This window comes from Dermacentor silvarum, chromosome 5 (assembly GCF_013339745.2).
Source record: "Dermacentor silvarum isolate Dsil-2018 chromosome 5, BIME_Dsil_1.4, whole genome shotgun sequence".
In the NCBI taxonomy this organism is placed as follows: Eukaryota; Metazoa; Arthropoda; class Arachnida; order Ixodida; family Ixodidae; genus Dermacentor; species Dermacentor silvarum.
The window spans coordinates 30,172,617-30,191,728 of NC_051158.1; the positions used below are offsets into that span (position 1 = coordinate 30,172,617).

Here is a 19,112-nt window from a genome sequence, read left to right on the forward strand (position 1 = left end):
CAAAACATGCACAAAATCACGTAAAATTGCATCATTTTACGCACATAGAGCTGCTCATAAAAATAAATTTGTGTAAATAGCTTGTACTTTTTTTTTTCATGACTAGCAACGATAGCCACAAGCAGCCGCATCCGCAGCCATTACAGTCAGCAAAATGGCGGCGTTGCGTCGGCTGAGTTGTTCAGCGATGATGCGGCCGCTGTTGCCGGCCCGGTGCATGTCGTACAAGAGCGACATCAGCCTGGACAAACTATACCCCGCGAGCAGCAACGCGCAGTCGCCGCCTCTCGAAGGAGGCGTGCAGATGAAGGACGTTCAGGTTTACGACCACGACCCGACGAACCCGTACCGGGTAGAGGTTCGCGTGCACTTGGACTCGGCGCAGTGGATTTCGCAGGAGGCCAAGGACAGACTGCGACTTATGTGCAAGCCGTTCATCGACAGCCGCGGGAACTTGGTGCTCGCGTCCGACAAGACTCGGAAGAAGTCCATCAACGTGGCTGACTGCATGGACAAGTTGCGCTGCATGCTGAGCGAAGTGTCGAGACCTCCGCCCGACAACATCCCAGAGACAAGGTTCACTTTGCGGGCCAAGCACGAAAGGCTGGCCGCAGCTCGCTTGCGCATTCCCAGAGTCCCCGCAGCAAAGAGCGGCGTTTCTTCGTGAAGCACTTTGTGAAATAAAAATAGTTTGTATATAGAACACTAATTTCTCCTTACTTTACGAACACACACCACACGCAGGTCATGCCAGAAATTATGGCTTGTTTTCTTTGTTTTAGTGTCACTGCTGAATTTTCTCTTTACTTCTGCCTGCCATGCATCTAGTAATTCGTAACGGTTCTTGCGACTGTTCCTGGCTTGCGTCAGGCTCGGTGCCATACCGGGGCAAGTACTACATACACTCGAGTTCGGCAAGTACGAAACCAGCGTCCCCGGTCAGAGGAGGCTATGCCCCGGTGTAACCACGAGGGGACGTGAAAACAAAACGGAACCTTTTTATTTCGACGGGTAGGAACGACGCTAACCAAGCGCGCTCACGTTATCGGCGTGTTTGCAGGTATGGACTGTGATCTAAGCCGTCTAAGCTCTCTTCAGTGAAAAATTGACTTCGACAGGTCACTCCAGTTGCAAAAGTAGCTCGAGTGAGGCTTCGAGCATCTGCTGCCGGCTCATTTACCGCAGATTCTGGGGCTCCGTTCGCCTGCGACAGCCGTCGCAATGTCCGCTGATTCGGAAAAGTAAACTCGCTCGTGCTTCCGCCGTTGTTGTCTTCTAATAACCGGCGTTTCTTTGTGGTCGCAGGCCTCCGGAGCCGACGGGCAAGGGCAAATCGGGAGCGCTGATAGTCAGTTCTCGACAGGCAAGTATTTGCTCGTAGTATTCGCGCTCATCCTTTCGGACGCTTGGCAAGATGCCGACTTTGTGCTGCCGGTGCAATGCTCGCTACTGTGCTGTTCACACTGCACTTTTGGTCGGTGTTCGTGTGCTTGCAGAAGGGCAACCCGCTGCTCAAAAGCCTGCGGAGCGTGCCGTGGGAGTACGGCGACATCGAACCGGACTACGTCCTGGGCCAGACAACGTGCGCTTTGTACCTCAGGTGTGTGCGCGCGCGGCTACTTCGCTTGTTTATCTCAAACGTTTCTCAGTTGTTTCTTTCAGTTGCCGGTATGCTCTGGCAAGTGTGACACGTTTGCGTACTGTGTGCAGCTTGCGCTACCACCAGCTCTTCCCTGGGTACATCCACAGCCGGCTACGCTCCTTAGGTCGTGCCTTCGAGCTCTGCCTGCTCCTGGTGCAAGTGGATGTGGTCAGTAGTACATCACAGCCATCTTCTACCATCTACCTTCAACCATCTTCTACATAGTGTGTGCAAGGACGAGACACGAAAGAAGGAAAGGCACACAGCACTGCCATTCTTACTTTTGTGTCTCATCTCTGTGCGCGCCGTACTTAGATCATGCACCACCAGCTACCCCCTTAGCAAGCTTAATCACATGTACTGTTGCTAATATCTGATGCCAGAAGTATGAGTGAACTTTGTGCTTAACCCTGTCGTAAAAATCCTGAACTGGGAACGCAAGTGGTTGCTACTATTATCAGCTGTTTCCATCTGGCAATCAACTGGTCCGAGTAGAAACGCACCTTGTGTCTACTGCAGGGTGTCTTTTGTGCGCGAATATCAATGAACTTTAAGGTTGAACAGCTACAGCAGAAATACTCATACTGACAGTCGTCTTAGGCAGTGTCGTCGCAAGATTGTGCAATACGCGTTGTGGTACCTCGACGCATTGTCGCTCTTTTAAATGTTTCCTCTTATTGTGAACTATACTGAGTACGGGGAAAACAGTAGAAGTTTATATGGGTGTTTGAAGTGTAAAATTTTCTAATCGAATCAAATATGAAAATGCAGCGTAGATCCCGGTGTTGAGATTCCGACAATGTGGGCAGAGGCCGCACTGTTATGTTGTGGGTCTCTTTTTGCACTCGTTCGAAGCACGATGTGTGCTGCTTGGATAAACTTTATCAGGTTGCCGCCATTGCCGAGATTGGCTTTTTTCGAAATGAGCTATCGGAAAGCAGCCGAGGGAAGTTGCTAAGAATGAGTCACTCCGTTTTTTGCTACACTGTGCAGTTTACGAATAGAGTGCACAGATATGGAGAAATTTTCATGTATATATCGAAGACAGACTTAATAGTGAGAATGCCTCTGTGTGCTTAGCTTTCACGCCTTGACAGCAGCATAGTAAATATTTCTTTGGCTCCAAGTAATTACTACTGAACTGGTGGTGAGCAAACTGTGGCATGTGACACGGGGCGGACTCACATTGTGTTGTGTAAGTTACTACTCCAAACTTATAGTCTGCAGCAAAGAAAGAATCCAGTAAGTGGCATTTTATTCAGTGTATAGTTACTTTTTAAATAAAAGGCAGGGGAGGACATTGACGCTTCTGAACAATAAACAAGGACACTTTGTGTTACACCGCTGCAGCGACTTTCTTTGTGATTGCACTTCAGTTCTGGCTAGAATCCCGGTTTGGGTACAGTTTTCAGTTCGGTTCGACACCCCTGGTCTCCTGGAGGTCCGCTAAAAATAAAACGAGCTCAGTTAAAAGATACGTGGAAACCATCTGGTTCCGTGGTTGGGGGTATTTCCAGATACAGACCAGTTGGGAAGTAACTGAACCCATTTGTAGTCAAGAAGTACCACGCAGTAATTTCTGCGCATACTTCACTCGCCTAAACTTTCTGAATAAGTTCCCTTTACCACCGCATTAATGGCAACAGAGTCTTGAAAGAAAGTTCTGTCTACAGCAAGAAACGTCCTTCTTTTTGTTGATACGAAGCGACAGTTCTATGCTGAAGAGAGAGAAATAAAGCTCTTTATTGAAAAGTTGGCATATTTATATCTACACGCTACCCTGCAGGGAATGAGATGAAGGGTAAGATAGGCCCAAGAAGAAGGAGGGCAGTAGAATAGCAAAACGAAAAAAAAAAAAGGTGGCATACCTTGTGATCTTATTGGCAGCAGAATAAGTGTCCTAGGCAATGAAGGCAAGTAATCTTGGTAAACCTTGACAGTAGATGCAAAACTTGTGCAACTTATGCACCATATTTTTTTGAATGCAGCACTTCTTCAGTGCTTGTACATTTAGTCCAAGCATGTGCCCTGTGTTCGATGTTGCTGAGCTCGTTCTGCCTTGTCTCGCTGTGCAGGCGGATCCCCATCCTAGTCTTCGCGAACTCTCCCAGGTGTCCTTGCTGGCCGACTGTACCTTGCTGCTGGCATGGAGGTAAGCTGGGGCAACGCAGTTGACTACTTCGAACTATACCCACCGGCAAAGCCTGCTTGCATCTGACAAACAAATGACAATGCGTACTTACGCTTGAAATACTTTACCATTTTTGTCGGCCCTACTTCTTGGAAGAACCAGCAGCATCCCCTCCACTCCTGACTAATGCGTGAAGAAATAAGTACGTAGCGAAAACAGTTGCGTTTGCGCTTTTGCTGAAAAGGGATTGAGGGCACAATGTGTCTGAAATCGGCTGCACCTCGTCAAGATTGCAAAGAAGAAGTGCAACCCTTAAACCAGTGTATACATGGTCAATAATACAATTGAACACTTGAAATCAGCAGCGGTGTTATTCTGCTGCGCAGTGCTGAAGAGGCCGGACGCCACCTCGAGACTTACAAGGCACTCGAGGCCAAGCCTGCCGACGCCCTCATGGAGAGGCAGGATGGCGACAAATTATCCAAGGTGAGCATTCCGTTCTCCGTTTTTGTGGTTGTGGATGTTAACTCTCTGGCTCGCATGCAGATTTGTCTCCTCTTCGTTTAACTCTTCCACTCCTGAGATGACTCAGTGACCGACTCTCGCGCAGCCTCTGCCACTTCCGAGTTTACTCGTGTTTTCAGCACTATCTCAGCTTCTCACAAAGCAACTGCTGCAAAAAAAAAAAAGGGGGGGGGGGTGGAAAGACAGAAAGAAAGAAAAAAAGAAAGTTGCATATCCATTGTGCCGTCGCTTGTAGAGGAATATAGTAGTATATGCAAAGTGACTTTCTCTTACATGAATAAAACTGATTGATCGACAAATTGAGGCTCTAAGGGTCACCCATTCACAAACTGGCTGCCTTTGGAGGTACCTCTTGCTTCATCCTATACATAGTGCAATATCTGGCAAGCTGCCATACACAGTTGTACAAAGAGGGCATTAAGGCAATTAAGTTTGTGTTATGTAAGCGCGCTTCCCTGAAGCTTTTCTACGCTCGTGCGTGGCATTCATCAACATTTGCATTGCAGCTGACCGACGCTATCTCCTCGGTGCGGTCCCTGAATCGACCGGACGCAGTGGCCCTGCTCAGTTCTTTTGGGGTGAGTAGGCCATCCCGCCGTGCCGCGTTAACTGCATCTTTTCGATGTTTGTATTGCAGAGCCCAGTACCCGAACACCCCCGAAGAATTCAGTTAGCCAGATCTTTAATAATGTAATGCAGGCGTTAACTGCAAGCTACGCCAGCGCCTTATAACGGCGAGAATGTGGCGAGGCCGGCGATAGTACACGCACACACGCAAAACGTGCTTCAATGCAAGTGTTGCCCGCTACAGTCGTTAAATGTGCACGTGCCCGGCTTTCATTAGGTTTATTCGATTCAGCCAAGTTTCTCTGCGCCTATTAACGGTGCAATGCACCTAGGCCGTCTATTCCCCGAGGTACAGCGCTGCACCCTGCACCCCCGTGCTTCATTGCACGGGGTGCAAGACAAGGTGCTGCCATGGTGCCTTTGAACCTTGTAGTGGGTGCAGCGCGGCGCACCACAACTGGCACCACCCACACCTTTTCGTTCGTGGTGCCGTACACCTTTTCTGAATCAAACAAACCTATTATCCATGAGGACCAGTCATTATTGCAAATTACTGACAATAGCTCAAGCATGCCGATATATTCCAATTTGTCTTTTTCATCTTAATTCCCTGCCACATGCGCAGGTGTGGTAATAATGAGAGAGAGAAAAAAACTGAAAGCACATTGCAGATGAACATCGTATTCGAGCATGTGTTCTACTTCACTGTGCTATTCTTTTTGTAAACGAGACTGGCCATATATCTCGGGCGTGCGTCCTCCTGAAGTGAATAGCTTAGTAGGTGTCACCTCTCAGCGGGAGTGTGCTTGTGCATACTTTCGATGACGTCGCCGTTTTAAGGCGCCGGACATGTCATGTGGATGACACTCGCAATATTATTAAATATCTAGGAGGCTGTGCATCTGTATGATGTGACCGGGCCAGAAGTGTGTGCAATGCACGACCACTTGGCAGAATGGGCAGGCATGGAGCACTTAGTGTGTTATACCACAGTCAGAGGGGCAAGTTTAGTGACATTTTAAGCAAGAGCACTTATCCACAGCGAGTGTCACTTTAGCACCACACTGCTAGACGGGAAAGGAAAGTCTCATTTGGAATTATGGTAGTGTTGATTGGCATTGCAATCAGCCCATTATATATCTCCTACGTTAGGAAATATTTGCAAGATAAGGTTAGCATGGTCACTCGCAATGAGCAAAGACAAGACGACGTTGCATTCAGCACCTGACAGATGCGTTGCGCATTTACACGTATTGCGAGTAGCGAAGTGTACTTGCCTGAAAAAAAGAAGAAAAAAAAAAACAAGGTAACTTTTGTTGGCTAAGAAAGAATAGCCATTTCAATACCTGGGACGCTCATAACGTTTGAAGTCATAAATAAGTGTGTTCAAAATTAGTGCCGACACTGCACTGTTATTTTAGAAGCACCACTATCGAGGCTACACGCGTCTAGTGATTTTGACAAACGCACTTGCCAGCGAATGCCACTAAGCATTTTCTTGTGATTGCCTGCATATGACACTAACGTTCCAAGTGCACTTGCTTTAACTGACGCCAAGTTTGCCTGTCTGACGGGGGTGTGTATTAGTGGCCAGAGGACACTAACAGCACCACTGCCTGCCTTGAGTCGACTTTCTCTTGCAGAGCCTGGAGCGCATCGCAGAAGCCTCTGAACAGGAGCTGATCCTGCAGCCAGGTTTGGGACCCCACAAGGTAGTGTGCGCACATTGACTCGTACTTTACAAGAACATCATGCACTTTGGAATTCCACGATCACTGTGGGTGTGCGCACCCTATGGTGCGCTGCTAGGCAGAAAACGGATTTGAAAGCAAGGGTAGTTCGAAAAGCTGGCGACGTCCCTCTGTACTGTTGTGAGCAAAACTAAGAGGCCCCAGGCCAGCAGTATGATGCTGTTTCGTGCCACACCATCAGCCTCTGGCTATAGCCTCTTGAAGACTCACTGGCATGTTACATTATTCCACTGTGTAGAGTTGATGTGATGAGAATGTAGCAGTGTTACTGCTGAGTTAATATTGCCAACTTTGAAGATAATCTTCTTTGGTTCCTCCCAGATTTTCTTCTATAGTTCTTAGCTTTTTGTATTCTCTATGTGCTTAACCAAAAGGAGTGGCTGTGAACATTACATGGTGGTTAATCCTCCCTTCATGTTTTCATTTCAGTAATAACCAGTGTGAACATAACATTTTATTGAAAAAGGACTTTGTGACCTTTGGCAACAAGCCAAGTTGCATAGTGTGACAACATTTTCCGAGCCTCAATGCCGAACATGGGCAGTTTTTCACGTGACAGGACATGCAGTCAATGCGGGCCCATGACTAGTTCCACATTACAAAGAAGCAGCAAAGTGCTGCTTATTAAAGAGAATGTCTTTGGTGCAGTTCTCCAGACGAATTGGGCAATCTTGCACAGCTCCGCTGGACCTGCGCAGTGTCTTAGGCTGCGAGACCCATTGCAAGAGTAAATGTACAGTACAGTTCACTGCTAAAGGGAACACGCTGTTAGTATATTCTACCATTGATTCTTGCTGAGATGTCATAAAAGCCCACAGAGAAATTAATTATGCATAGGTGTGGGTCCAGTTGACTAGATCAGCCATTTCTTTCAGAGGAGGGCAAAGAAATGGTCCAGTTATGCAGTCAAACATTATTATATCCGATATTCGTTACATGCTGATATTGGCAAGGAACAGTTTCAATATACGTTGTTATACCTGATAATTCTGTTATGTGGAGGTTTGACTGTACTGCATTTATTACTGGTTAAGTGTTCCCTTCAACAGTGGATCGTACTGTACACACACAAGAAAGTTCTCATCCATGTTGGCCAACTCGATAACAGAGCTAAGGTGTGACCCGATTGCGCGAGAAACACTGGAGACCGGGTGAGCTGCGATCTTGAAGAACAAGCAGCAGCTGTGGTGATGTGCTCTGTTCTCGCTGAGTCATGGTCTTGTTTCTTCCGTCTTCAGGCTCATCGGCTTCACGAGGTCCTGCACCAGCCGTTTATGCGCCCCTAGGCCAGCTCCTCGTAAGCCTGCAGTGAAAGGACCGCCCAAGTTGCCAAGTTCAGTGTTGCCAACATCTGGGACCACGGAGAACGAACTGTCTAGAACTCACCGTGTGACACTGGACGGCCATGTCAGCGAAGGCGGGCCGTGCCGCCGCCTTAGGTGGCTCTACACCGAGACCGGCCTCCCACAGAATCTGCGCCAGCTCTACTGCATGGCCCTGGGACCCGGTGAAGAACACCCGTTATTGCGGCTTCGACAACCACCAGCGAGTGTGGCCACAAATGAGTTCTACAGCAACGGCAAAGCTACGCTTCCATCTTTTGGCAGTACTGCTTGCCAGGTTTTGCCAAGAATAAATGCAGACGTGGCTTAAGCAAGACCGATCTGTTTTCTTTTCTCCCTCAGTTGAGAATCTTAACTGCAAAGACACGTGCAGTTGTTAAAAAAATGTTAAAAAGGTTACGACAAGCAAACTATAATGGGGGTGCTAAAATTTCACCGCACAGTGCTGCTAATCATCTGTAACTTATATAAGCAGGACACAATTCAAAGGCAAACACAAAAACAATATTAGGAATTTCAGTATGGGCTTATTGTAAACGATTACCGCAGCCGTTTCACGACCAACCTAGAGTTTAGTGCAAAAATTACTATATGGAACTTGTGCCGCTGCTATTGTTCAGCTACTATAAGAATGATGGGCAGTTGAATGGATTAGTCCAGTCCTCACGCCAGTAGTTTCAGATGTTCTTGTGGCATTATTTGGTACTGCCTTTATAAATTTCCCAGAAATCGCACTTGTAGAGCGTTCTCGCGTGGATTCCACATTCTGTAAACTTGACAAAACTAGCTGAATAATCGAAAATTCGTAATCTGCCACGCCTCTGTACGCTTTTCGTGATTTCTGAAGGTGCAGGTACAGTCAAACGCCTTTACAACGAAATGACCTGTACAACGAAAGAATAATTCTGTCCCGGTTCTATTGCGAGTGGTGCGATGCACAACCTTTACAATGAAGTGACCTGTGTTATGCATGAGTTGACCGTGAGCAAAAACTGCCTATCAATCACAGTGCGGTGCGTTTATACCAATTACAGGGTGGTCGCACGCTGCATGCGCCACTCGGTTCCCTTCAGCAGCACCAGATGGCACTCGCATCCGCGCCGCCACCGGCCGTGCGGGGGAAAGAACAAAAAAGAACCAGAAAGCTCGCCTTCGTGCATAGCGTTTGCCGCAAGCGTTTCCCGGTAAAGATTATGGTTGCATAAGCTACAGTTGCGGGGAAGCAAGAGAAGCAGTCAGGGACCCTTTAATGCTATCGCATTCTACTCTTAAAGGCAAAGCTTAAGTGTCTCTCAAGTTTTTTGTGTTATAAAGGCACTCAACTGCAATGTGATAAAACGAAATTTTCAATAGGCAATGAAGTGGCACCTGAACTGTTGCATCTAAGTGGGTATCAAGTGAGCCCACCCCCTCCCCCCTTGCTCCGCATTCAAACCACTTGAAAAGAAACACAGTCATGCCTTAGTGGTGGTTTCTCCTGAGTACAGCCGGCTGTCAGCCAGACTCCATCGCTGCCTCTGCTGGTCAGACAGAGTGGGCCAAACGAGCAGTGCATCCGGGTGGCATACCAAGGGGGTGCTCAGCACCATGGCATAGTGGCAACGCTCGGGCTCACTCACGTCTGTCAGGGATGTTTGAGGACGACCGCACGTGAGGTGTACCTGCGCCAATCGAACCAGCCACAGCGTTTCTTATACGTTATCTAGAGGGAAAAAACTGCTGCTGTGGCACTGTTGTATGCATGGGAATGCTGGGAAGTGATGGCATTGGCTTGGCTTCTTTCTCAAAGATCTGTAAAAAAATTTTTCTTGTACTACACCATGAGAACTCATGCCGGATCGTTCAGTTATCTCAAACGTGAACAGTGCCGACGGGATGCTAAAGTTGGAGAAAAAGCTACAAGCTCTGCACACACTGCGCATCAGTTTCAAGCGTCCAGTTTTGCTTTCTTTGTTCACTTGTGATAAATGTGATAAACAGTAATGAGAGATGTGTTATGGGCAAGCAAGGACTTTATATGTTGACGAGGGTGGCGATGTGGGCTTGTTGGTCGGTCATCATGTAATGGTATTTGGAAGCACAGAAAAAACACGGAAATGAGAAAAACGAAGACGAAGAGAAGCGCTAACTATCAACAACGAAATTTATTTGCGGGACCTATCGTACTTATACACAAAAAACCATGTGCACAGCGATATCAACTCTGAAGATAAGTATGGTAAGTAAACGCGAGAATGTAAGATTAACAATAGAAACTGACCAAATCACTCTCGGCCGCTGATCAATGTATCAGCAAATCGTCACTATCATTGTCGGCGAGAGAGATTATTTGCATATGCCGTGAAAGCTGACCTCATTTGCAATTCATCATTTAGGGTCTTGGTGTCTTCCTGATGAAACAGCTTTAGATTGCCTTTATGCCGTCATGTACTTATATTCAGAGTCCTTCCAGCTTATTGTCTGGTAAACAAAAAATTGAAATTTGAAACTTCCGCTATTGTTTCCAGGATTAAGCTCGTTGATGGGCATCTAGAATGTTCGTCATCAACACACATTCGACCCTCTTTCGAAGGCGTTTATGTCATAAAAACATCCTACTTTGGCTCATGGCATCGACTCCGAGAGCGTCCTCTAGCATACGATGTGTTTCTGCCGCAGTTTTGCCAAGTTTAAAACAAAACTTAATGCAAATCCTTTGCCCCTTGAAGTCTACCATAACGGTTGCTAATAAATGCGCCAAATCAGTGAAACATTGCATTGCAAAACAACACTTTGCAAAACAATGCTTCTTCTTAGCTGCAAGTCGTTCAGGCATACTGCTAGCTATAGCTAGCGGCGGAAATATGTACCACACTCAGTCTACCTGCGCTTTTCAAATTCTCGAACTTTTGGGTAGCACCTCGTATATCAACATCAGCTAGCTGACTCCCAAGTTGTGCCTGCAAATTTTCTAATTGCCATCACACCACCTATTCTCTGCCATCCTCCACTGCACTTCCCTTCCCTTGGCAGCCATTTTTTACTGTAATACTGCACTAGTATACTGTACTTGTACAGGGTACTAAACAGATAATGGTTTTAAAACAAAGTTTTATTTGCCTCTTCCCTGGGGTTTGTCATTTCGTTGTTGCACATAGGTATTTATGGATATAAATGAAGCTTATAAGCGGATTTCCTTTTACATGACGTCATCCTCCATCACGGCGCACCCCTGCAGCTCCTCACCGATCGCGGCTGCACCTTTTGTCCCGCGTCGTTGAAGACATACCTTGTTCCTGCTCTACCGAGTGCTAGCGTTCCACCGCCCCTCCCACCTGCATCCAAACGGACTCACGGAGCGGCTCAATCGCACATTGACAGAAATAACTGTCTATGTACGTTTCTGACGACCGCAGTGATTGGGACAACGCGTTACCCTTTGTGACTTTCGCTTACAATTCATCCCCGTCACGAGACCGCTGGCTTTTCACCCTTTTACTTTCTGTTTCGGCCGCCACCCTACTTTGCCCGTTGACAAACTGCTTCCTTCCTATAGCTGGCACCGTCTCGGCGCCAGCTATAATGGAGGTGAACTCGTGGCAAAGTAAGGCTTCAGCCGAGATACCTGCATAAATGTCAGTGGGGTCAGGCGAGTCCAGTGGAGCGATCTCGTAGTTAAGATCGCCAAGCTGCCGCAATATCGAGTAGGGCCTTGTGTATCGCGGCAGCAGCTTTTCAGACAAGTCGATGCAGGCGACATGGCGTCCATAGGAGGACGACGGAGCCGGGAGGAAATCGAACGTCCCGATGTCGGCTGTCGCACCGGATCTTTTGCGCGGCCCAAGAGGTGGTGAGCCGGCAGCCGGCAATCTGGCGTGCCGTGTGCACCCGGGCAAAGGCGTCTTGAGCATATTCAGTGGGAGTGTTCGTCGCGGAAGGAAGCTCATAAATGAAGCATATAAATATGAAGCTTACCTAGCTTGGGTTACTGGGCATTTGGTATGCACCACTGGGTATGTAATCATTCTTGGCCAATGCCCCAGAATGGGTCTGTACCCAAATAGACAAGAGGTAACAAATGAAGAAGTCGAAAACACTAGCAGCCGAGTGTGCAGAAAGGATTCTAGCGAACAAACTGGGATCCGAGCATGCACATGAACTAGGAACATTGAGTCACGGAGAAGTGATTAAGTCGGCTACAGAGAAATGCGTAAACGTACATTCCACTTGCGTGATTCCGTACAAACATTTGAATCGTTTGCATGACTTTTACATTTAACATTTGTGGAAACATCAAAGAAAGCTTCACTCGACACCGATTCCCATACCATCGTGGGATCTGACAATTTCCTTTTCTCTTGGGTGCCGTGACAAAAGGATGGCACCCGTGCTGGGTGCCAAAACATCAATATGTTGGCGAGAGTACGTTGGCGAGTGTACGTTTCATCCCACCACGCTGTTCCCTTGCCATGCAGTTTCTCTTCAAACACTTAACTCTCGACTGTACTTCGTGCATTCATCACACTTCACAAGTCCGGCAAATGGTCACACACCTCCACAGAGCGGTTCAGGGTGCCGCAGCTGTCGCCGTTGCCATAGTGCATGCCACTGAGGCTCCCGTTAGCAGCCGACCAGCCTTGCCAGACACTGCGGGAAGAATGCGAAAGACCTTACCCAACACGCCATACGGTTGCCAAGTTTTTGACACCCATGTCTGTCTGAAGCTGAGATGGTATTTCACGGGTCTCGTCGTGGCAGGTTGCCCAACGGTATACTGTCAGCATAAATTTAAAAAAAACTAAGAAAAATCTGATCAGAACACTTGTTTCAAGTAATCACGTCAATGCGTGCCGTGAAATTACTCCGCAGCCACTTTCTAAGCATAACGATGACACAGGCATACATTTCGGTCAGAGAGTGGCCAGAGGAGGGGGGTGCACCACACAAGTACCCCCTACCCCGGCATGTGCGGCTGGTCATAAAACTGGCTGATGTAAATCTTTTAGCCACACCACAAGTCAACACGTTATAGATTAGATTAAATAAAGCAAGGTTATGGTTCTAGCTCAACATGATTTTAATATAAGATTTTATTACGTAATCATCGCTCTTGAGCACGATTCTTTTCTTTTGGTAGCATGAGTCGACATGTGTCGCCATCTATAATCATAAGTGCACACCAGTGATCAGTGGTTGTCTTTGCACAAACGCGTCGCAGTAATTTGGCCAAAAACATACAGAGCTTTTATCAGAATATGCATCTGTATAAAGTTCTAACTAATAGTTCTACTGAGTAAAAGACCTCCAATGAGTTGGTTTAAAAATAATATTTATGCCTTTGCATGAATTGATATTTTTTAGGTTATATTACTAGTTTACCTTGGCTTCTTCATATGGTCTTTGGGGATGGACTAACATTTTTGAAACATGTGTGTTCATCTTCAGTTGGGCAATAAATTGACCAATAACCATGAGGAGGTTGGAGAATGATTCTATGTGAATTACACTCCGTGCGATTTGCACTACGTATGCTTATCTCGAATCTGAGATAGTTGGTCAAGATTCCGACTGATGACCGTCAGCCTTAGCTTGGACCAAACTTCGATACATGCGAAATGCAAATGCTTCTTGAGATAACTCCGGGGCTGCTTTTAATAAAATTTGTTTTATTTTAGAGAGACCGGGTAAGGACCCCCCCCTTACTCTGGTCACGTGCGTGAGCCCCCCCCCCCCCCCCAAAAGAAAATAGTGTATATGCCACTGATTTTGGTGTGATGGCTAAGTTGGTCATTTCCTCAGCCTTTAGTCGTGCCTACCAAGGCAATTTTGTATTGAATTTAACCTGAATAAAGCAAAGAAATGAAAGAAATGTAGCCACATTTACAAATGCAGGGGAACCTGAAAACATAACACATTCTAGTTGTTTTCAACTTGTTCGCATTTGAATATGTGCTTGCAGTACATACATACAAAGCACCCTTGAAGGAAAATTACAATGCTGCCTTGCCATACACATCCATGCTCAAAGAGCCCTGATGGAGCTACAGCCACAGCTTGGATAACTTAACCATTTTATTGTAATGCTGTTCTCCAAGCTTCGTTGCTAGCCAGAACAGCGCACCACCTATATTGTCACTGGGATTGACTGGCCGTGATTAGTGGGTGATAATTAAGAAAGAAATAGAACGTTACTGAGTAAACAGAATCCGTACATTATGCTGGCACATATGTAACAAGTACTAGGTTTCGACTGCTAGGCAGGGTACGACTACAATGATATCCTGTCCCACAATGTTTGTTCAGAGAAAGAGAAATATGAAACCGTGGCAATCACACATTAAAAAGAATCATTGGAATAGTATTAGACGCCAACGCTTAGAGTACCACGATCGAGGTGATGGCACACAAACAAGTTCTGTTTCACAGAATGCTCTGCATATTCTAAGAGCTATCAATGCATCACTGTTCTCGTTAATGCGATATTTAGTTGACCTCAGCAATAATTAATAGACACTTGTAGCTGTCTGCTTAATTGAGTGTTGCTTGACCCATTTAATTTAATTTTATTACTCTCAGGGCCACTATGGCGTTATAGAAAGTGTTATTTTGCATAAGCAGACACAATATGATCAATTAAAGCGTACTTGAAGGCTGAAGGATCGCTATAACAATGTCAAATGTTTCGAGTACGTGACGCAACTATAGCTTATTAAACAATTCAATACCATTGTAGCTATTATAAGAGGGGGAGCAAATGAATAAACATACCCAAATGGAGAACGTTATACACCATTCGTGCACTTTAATTATTTGTGCCCTTATTCTAACAGGCCACCATACGTTTCATCATGCAACTAGCCCAACAAGAAGTACCCCTACGGTTAAACACTGGGCTGCTCCACCAAGAGATGCGGCTGGCAACGCGGTCATTGTTGCTCGGAAAAACAAACTTAGGCATGCAAGCACAGAATGGTGGAATCGATGCTCGCAAACGCACCCGAGGACGCCGTTGTAGGCGTTCCAGCGGGCGCTTTCTTCAGCTTGGGTGGCGTTGTCGAAAGGGCACAGGGTGTAGCGGTACCTGCGCGGCAAGAAAACCATCGCGCGCGCGCGCAGTCACGTGCAAAGCACGGCAGGCGAAATCTCTCTGAAAGGTTTTCGCAAGTGCAAAAAAAATGATACCCCGCAGCCGTGCGGCTGAAACATCGACCCAGCAGCGGCCTCAAGTGTTCGGGCCCCGAGAAGGGCCGCGGAGTCGCCCGGCTCAGCTGCCGATGCTGTTGACCGTGCACTGCAAACCCGCCGTCAAAGCCGCTGGCTTGCTTCACGACACGCATGGGGACGCTGCCGCTTGACGCAGCAGGGACGAGTTCTGCACAAAGCGTGCGCTCGCTGAACGCTCGATTGGCGCGTACAAAACGCTTCGACTAGCGTATGGCAGGGCGCGTGGTTACCTAGAGTTAGCGCGAGTAAAAGAAGCAACGCGACGAAGCTACGTCTGCTACAGGCGAGTGCGCAACAGCAACCGCACGCGTCGTCTGCTCGCGTCAATGTAGTAATACACTTCATTTTTAACCAGTTTAAAGCGCGTTTTTAAGGCAAATTCATCAAAGACTAGACGATTCCCCTCATGGCAGCACGCACACCACGAAAAGTGTTCAGCTTTATCAGCTGTCTCGCGTTTATCAGCTGACAAACCATCCCTTCAGGCGTTCGCGGCCATCGCGGCGAACTCGACCAAGTTTGGCTAGATCTGCGGCTGGTCGTAAAACTGGCTGACAAAGATTTTTAGCCGTATCACAAATCAACACGTTATAGATGCGCTTAAATAAAGAAAAGTTGCAACTCACCATGATTTTAATATAGCATTTTCTTTCTTGAGGACGATTCATTTTCGGTTGCATGAGTCGACTTGTGCCGCCATCTATAATCGTAAGTGCGCACCAGTGGTCGTTGGCTGGCTTCACAAACGCATCACAGTAATTTTGCCAAAAGAATACGATGTTTTTATTAGCATATGCATTTGTGTAAAGTTCTAACTAAAAGTTATATTTATCGAAAGGCAGTAAATGCCCTGCTTTAAAGATATTATGTAAATTTGTACAGTAATGTAAGTATTTTAAGTTGAATTACTAGGTTAACCTGACTTTTCATGTGGTCTTCGGGGATGGAGTAACATCTTTGAAACATGTATGCTCGTCTTCAGAGGGATTTAATTAGCCTTTTGACTGTGATGAGATTGGAGAATGATTCTATGTGAATTACACTCCGTGCGATTTGCATTACCGGGTGCTTATCGCGAATCTGATGTCATTGGGCAAATTCCTGCTGAAGGCCCTCGGTTAAAAGAAGTTTGTGGGTGCCGTAGAGTATCTCACTATAAAACTCTATGGTGGGTGCAAGCTGCAAAGGCGAATACTTCGGAGAGGTGTGATAGATTGTCATTCCATTTCAAAGAGACCGTTGCGACGATGTGACTGTTCGTTGCAAGTTTCAGAGACTTTTTAGGTCGTCAATTTGTAATTTAAAAGTCACAAATTTTTAAAACAATGTAAGCAACGTGTACAACTGTACAACCTCGCATTGAAGAAGGATGTTAATTTCGAATTCGGACCCAAAAGTAACTTACCCAATTTCGTAAGTTTGAAGAAAAAGTTTACGAAATTGAAGCGCTGCATCAAGAACACATATCACATTTCTGTAAGCGGTATTCGTTAGAGGATCCAAAGCGGACAAATTTGATATGTCAATTTAAATCGTACGCGAATCCGTTGCATTGTCTACAAGGGTTTCGCAAACGTTCTACTCCCCTATTAGTGGAGTACTTGAGAGCCGTGTATAATATATCAATTTTCTCCGCTTTAGATATGTACTATTCGGTGCAATTTGCAGGAATGTGCAACAATACCTTGGTTAGGGCGAGTTGGTTATCTTGACAGTTTTCATAAAAACTGCGCGGAAGACGAACACGAAAGGAACATATACGACAGGACGGGCGCTGAACTTCCAATTGGCGTTTATTTCAAACGATCATCTATTTTATGCACTGCGCATCGGGTACATCGTGCATCGACATCACTAAATGGTCCGGTCATAAATATTCTTCCCGATTTCTCTTTCATAACAGGAGCTAGATTTAAACGCCTTTTATTGCTGAATTGCCATGACTCGTCCATACTTTCTTCAGACGATTTTCAACATTTAAAATTTCGGTGGAACACGAGCAAGTGCCTTTCACGCCAATGTGAGGTGACGCTGTCAAATTTCCGCTGCAGAGTTCCCCGCCTAAATTTTTATCTTCATAGATCTGGTTTATCAATCACTGACCTCTGCTCATTTTGTAATCAGCCGGAAACTATTGACCATTTTTTTTCTTTCTTGCCACCGCTTCTCCTCCCTCCGTAGAATGTTTCTGTTATTTTCAAGCAGTAATCTGGGTTTGGCACTTACAACGCCACACATTTTGTCTTTTGGGGCCTGTCAATTAGGCACAAGTCAGGGTTCGATGATCACTGCTGTACACAAATTTATTAAAGCATCCGGAAGGTTACGCTGCTAGGGTACCGACCGTGGGACATGCTATTTTATGTTTATTTTTGTAGCTAGTTTTCTCTTAATTTTTTTATTTAGTTAGTTTATGTATAGGACATCTCCAAATCTGTGTTAAGGAGCTGCCAAAATCTTAATTTTGATTATTCACCTTTAGCCCTTTGTTCGTTGTTAGGTGTATGTTTTATTTTATCCAGTGTGGCCAATCCCCCTCCTGGGTACGAGCCATGTTTTGAGGCAACAACAACAACAACAACATACTACATAAGTCAATCAGTTCACGTGCTTAGATACCTTGAAAGAAATGTCCCTTCTTTTACCTGCGACGCCACAGACGGACAGCTGACGACACACTTGTCACCTGCCTTCCTTATAAATACGCTTCAACTATTTCGCGTTCTGTTTTTGATTTTTCTTTCCTCAAGAAAGTTGTGATGGCAAGCATGGGCGCTTAAACCAAGTGGCTACCGTATCCTTTTCTAACGTCATTATTATGCTGGGTTAGCGCTATAATGCTTTCTTTCTCTTGTTTTTTTTTTCATCACCCTTTGGCCATGGCAAAGCTAAAGACGACGAGGTGACCTAACGACGACAGAAATCGTCGTTTTGTGTCGCCCATGACCACTAACGGTCATCGTAAACAGAATACAGACAGACGAGACGGACAAGTCAAATCCAATATCGAGCACTTATGACTGATGCCGCAGTAAAACAGGTAGCAAAAACAAACCTTTCGTCCGTTTAAATGCGGGCTAATTGCGTGAAGCGATACCAGCCAAGGCAGCATAAAAAGGCGAGTCAACAGCGGTTGACATCAAAGAATGCGAGGTCTTCCGTGGCGCACTAACGTACCATGTGGTTGAGGTGGCCAAACGAGGCCGCTTGACTACTCTCGAGTTGCTGCCGGTTTGCGCAAGGTGGCAGCACGGGTGGTCCGGGCTAGGGAGCTATCGCTATCCGGACCTACGGTAGAATTCCGCCGTTTTGTGAAAGTACGTGGTTGCGGGCGTCCCGAGAGCGGCTCCGCTTGCTGCCAGCGTTTTGACAGTCGTTGTCTGCGGTCATTCAGTGTGATCTATTCATGCTTGCTTGTGCGCGCTGACACCACGCTTGTTAATTCAGTTAGTAAGCGAATGTGTCCAAGTTTATGCAGCCGATAAAACTTCTATCCCTACTCCGAATAGCTCTCTACTAATTTGCTATCGCAATTGATGCTTCGCCTTTCGGGCGAAACTGCGACATTTTTTTATTTCTCAGCCGTTTGAAAGAATAGCTTGACGTTGTAGTGTCACACATTAGAGTGGTGTTATATGTTTAGTTATGAAGTATATGTTATAAGTATACTTAAGTATATAAGTATAGTTAAAGGTATAACTAAATTATAAGTAAGCTATAAGTATATAGTTGTGAAGTATATCTTTAGTCGGATGATAGGAGTCAAACGAAAGGTAATGATGAGATAGAATGAGCTAAGATAATGAAGAGTAAATGAAATTGAATTAAGAGGGAATGAAGGTGAAACAAGCAGTGATAGTGTGAATCAAGTGTGAATTAAGAGTGAATCAAGGGGTTAATTATGGAGTGTGGGAGTGACTTGCAAAAAAATATATGTGAGATTTGAGGGT

At 46.0% G+C, this 19,112-nt stretch overlaps 3 protein-coding genes across 4 annotated transcripts; 2 read left to right on the top strand and 1 right to left on the bottom strand.

Annotated features, from left to right (window-relative positions):
- The first annotated feature begins 126 nt into the window (after positions 1-126).
- On the top strand, positions 127-703 carry LOC119453210 (peptidyl-tRNA hydrolase ICT1, mitochondrial). The gene has a single exon (XM_037715232.2). The coding sequence runs from the start codon at positions 155-157 to the stop codon at positions 665-667; it is 513 nt and encodes a 170-aa protein (XP_037571160.1). The 5' UTR covers positions 127-154; the 3' UTR covers positions 668-703.
- Positions 704-960: 257 nt separating this feature from the next.
- LOC119453212 (DNA excision repair protein ERCC-1) lies at positions 961-8,275 on the top strand. The gene is made up of 10 exons (XM_037715235.2): positions 961-1,060; positions 1,119-1,241; positions 1,306-1,363; positions 1,497-1,600; positions 1,711-1,810; positions 3,718-3,794; positions 4,160-4,259; positions 4,805-4,876; positions 6,509-6,577; positions 7,855-8,275. The coding sequence occupies exons 2-10, from the start codon at positions 1,222-1,224 to the stop codon at positions 7,900-7,902; spliced, it is 648 nt and encodes a 215-aa protein (XP_037571163.1). The 5' UTR covers positions 961-1,060; positions 1,119-1,221; the 3' UTR covers positions 7,903-8,275.
- On the bottom strand, positions 7,060-18,298 carry LOC119453211 (N-acetylglucosamine-1-phosphotransferase subunit gamma-like). 2 transcript variants are annotated; one of them, XM_049667638.1, is made up of 8 exons: positions 18,218-18,298; positions 15,789-15,862; positions 15,121-15,310; positions 14,936-15,019; positions 12,492-12,585; positions 9,420-9,620; positions 8,003-8,113; positions 7,060-7,919 (listed from the first exon to the last, which is right to left on the bottom strand). In XM_049667638.1, exons 3-8 carry the CDS (start codon positions 15,273-15,275, stop codon positions 7,899-7,901), a joined length of 666 nt encoding a protein of 221 aa, XP_049523595.1. In that variant the 5' UTR covers positions 15,276-15,310; positions 15,789-15,862; positions 18,218-18,298; the 3' UTR covers positions 7,060-7,898. The 2 variants fall into 2 exon arrangements, with proteins under 2 accessions (XP_049523595.1, XP_037571162.1); XM_037715234.2 differs by lacking the exons at positions 15,789-15,862; positions 18,218-18,298 and adding an exon at positions 15,393-15,685.
- Between the last annotated feature and the right edge of the window lie 814 nt (positions 18,299-19,112).

What these genes read in the sequence shown, in the direction of transcription:
- LOC119453210 (XM_037715232.2), top strand. Translation starts at nt 155, where the DNA reads ATGGCGGCGTTGCGTCGGCTGAGTTGTTCAGCGATGATGCGGCCGCTG.
- LOC119453212 (XM_037715235.2), top strand. Translation starts at nt 1,222, where the DNA reads ATGTCCGCTGATTCGGAAAA. An exon ending in TCCTGGTGCAAGTGGATGTG is followed by an intron (nt 1,811 to 3,717) that starts GTCAGTAGTACA and finishes CTCGCTGTGCAG; the next exon opens with GCGGATCCCCATCCTAGTCT. An exon ending in ATGGCGACAAATTATCCAAG is followed by an intron (nt 4,260 to 4,804) that starts GTGAGCATTCCG and finishes TTTGCATTGCAG; the next exon opens with CTGACCGACGCTATCTCCTC.
- LOC119453211 (XM_037715234.2), bottom strand. Translation starts at nt 15,507, where the DNA reads ATGAAGTGTATTACTACATTGACGCGAGCAGACGACGCGTGCGGTTGC. An exon ending in TTTACTCGCGCTAACTCTAG is followed by an intron (nt 15,311 to 15,392) that starts GTAACCACGCGC and finishes CGCTTTGTGCAG; the next exon opens with AACTCGTCCCTGCTGCGTCA. An exon ending in GCCTACAACGGCGTCCTCGG is followed by an intron (nt 12,586 to 14,935) that starts GTGCGTTTGCGA and finishes TTCTTCCCGCAG; the next exon opens with TGTCTGGCAAGGCTGGTCGG.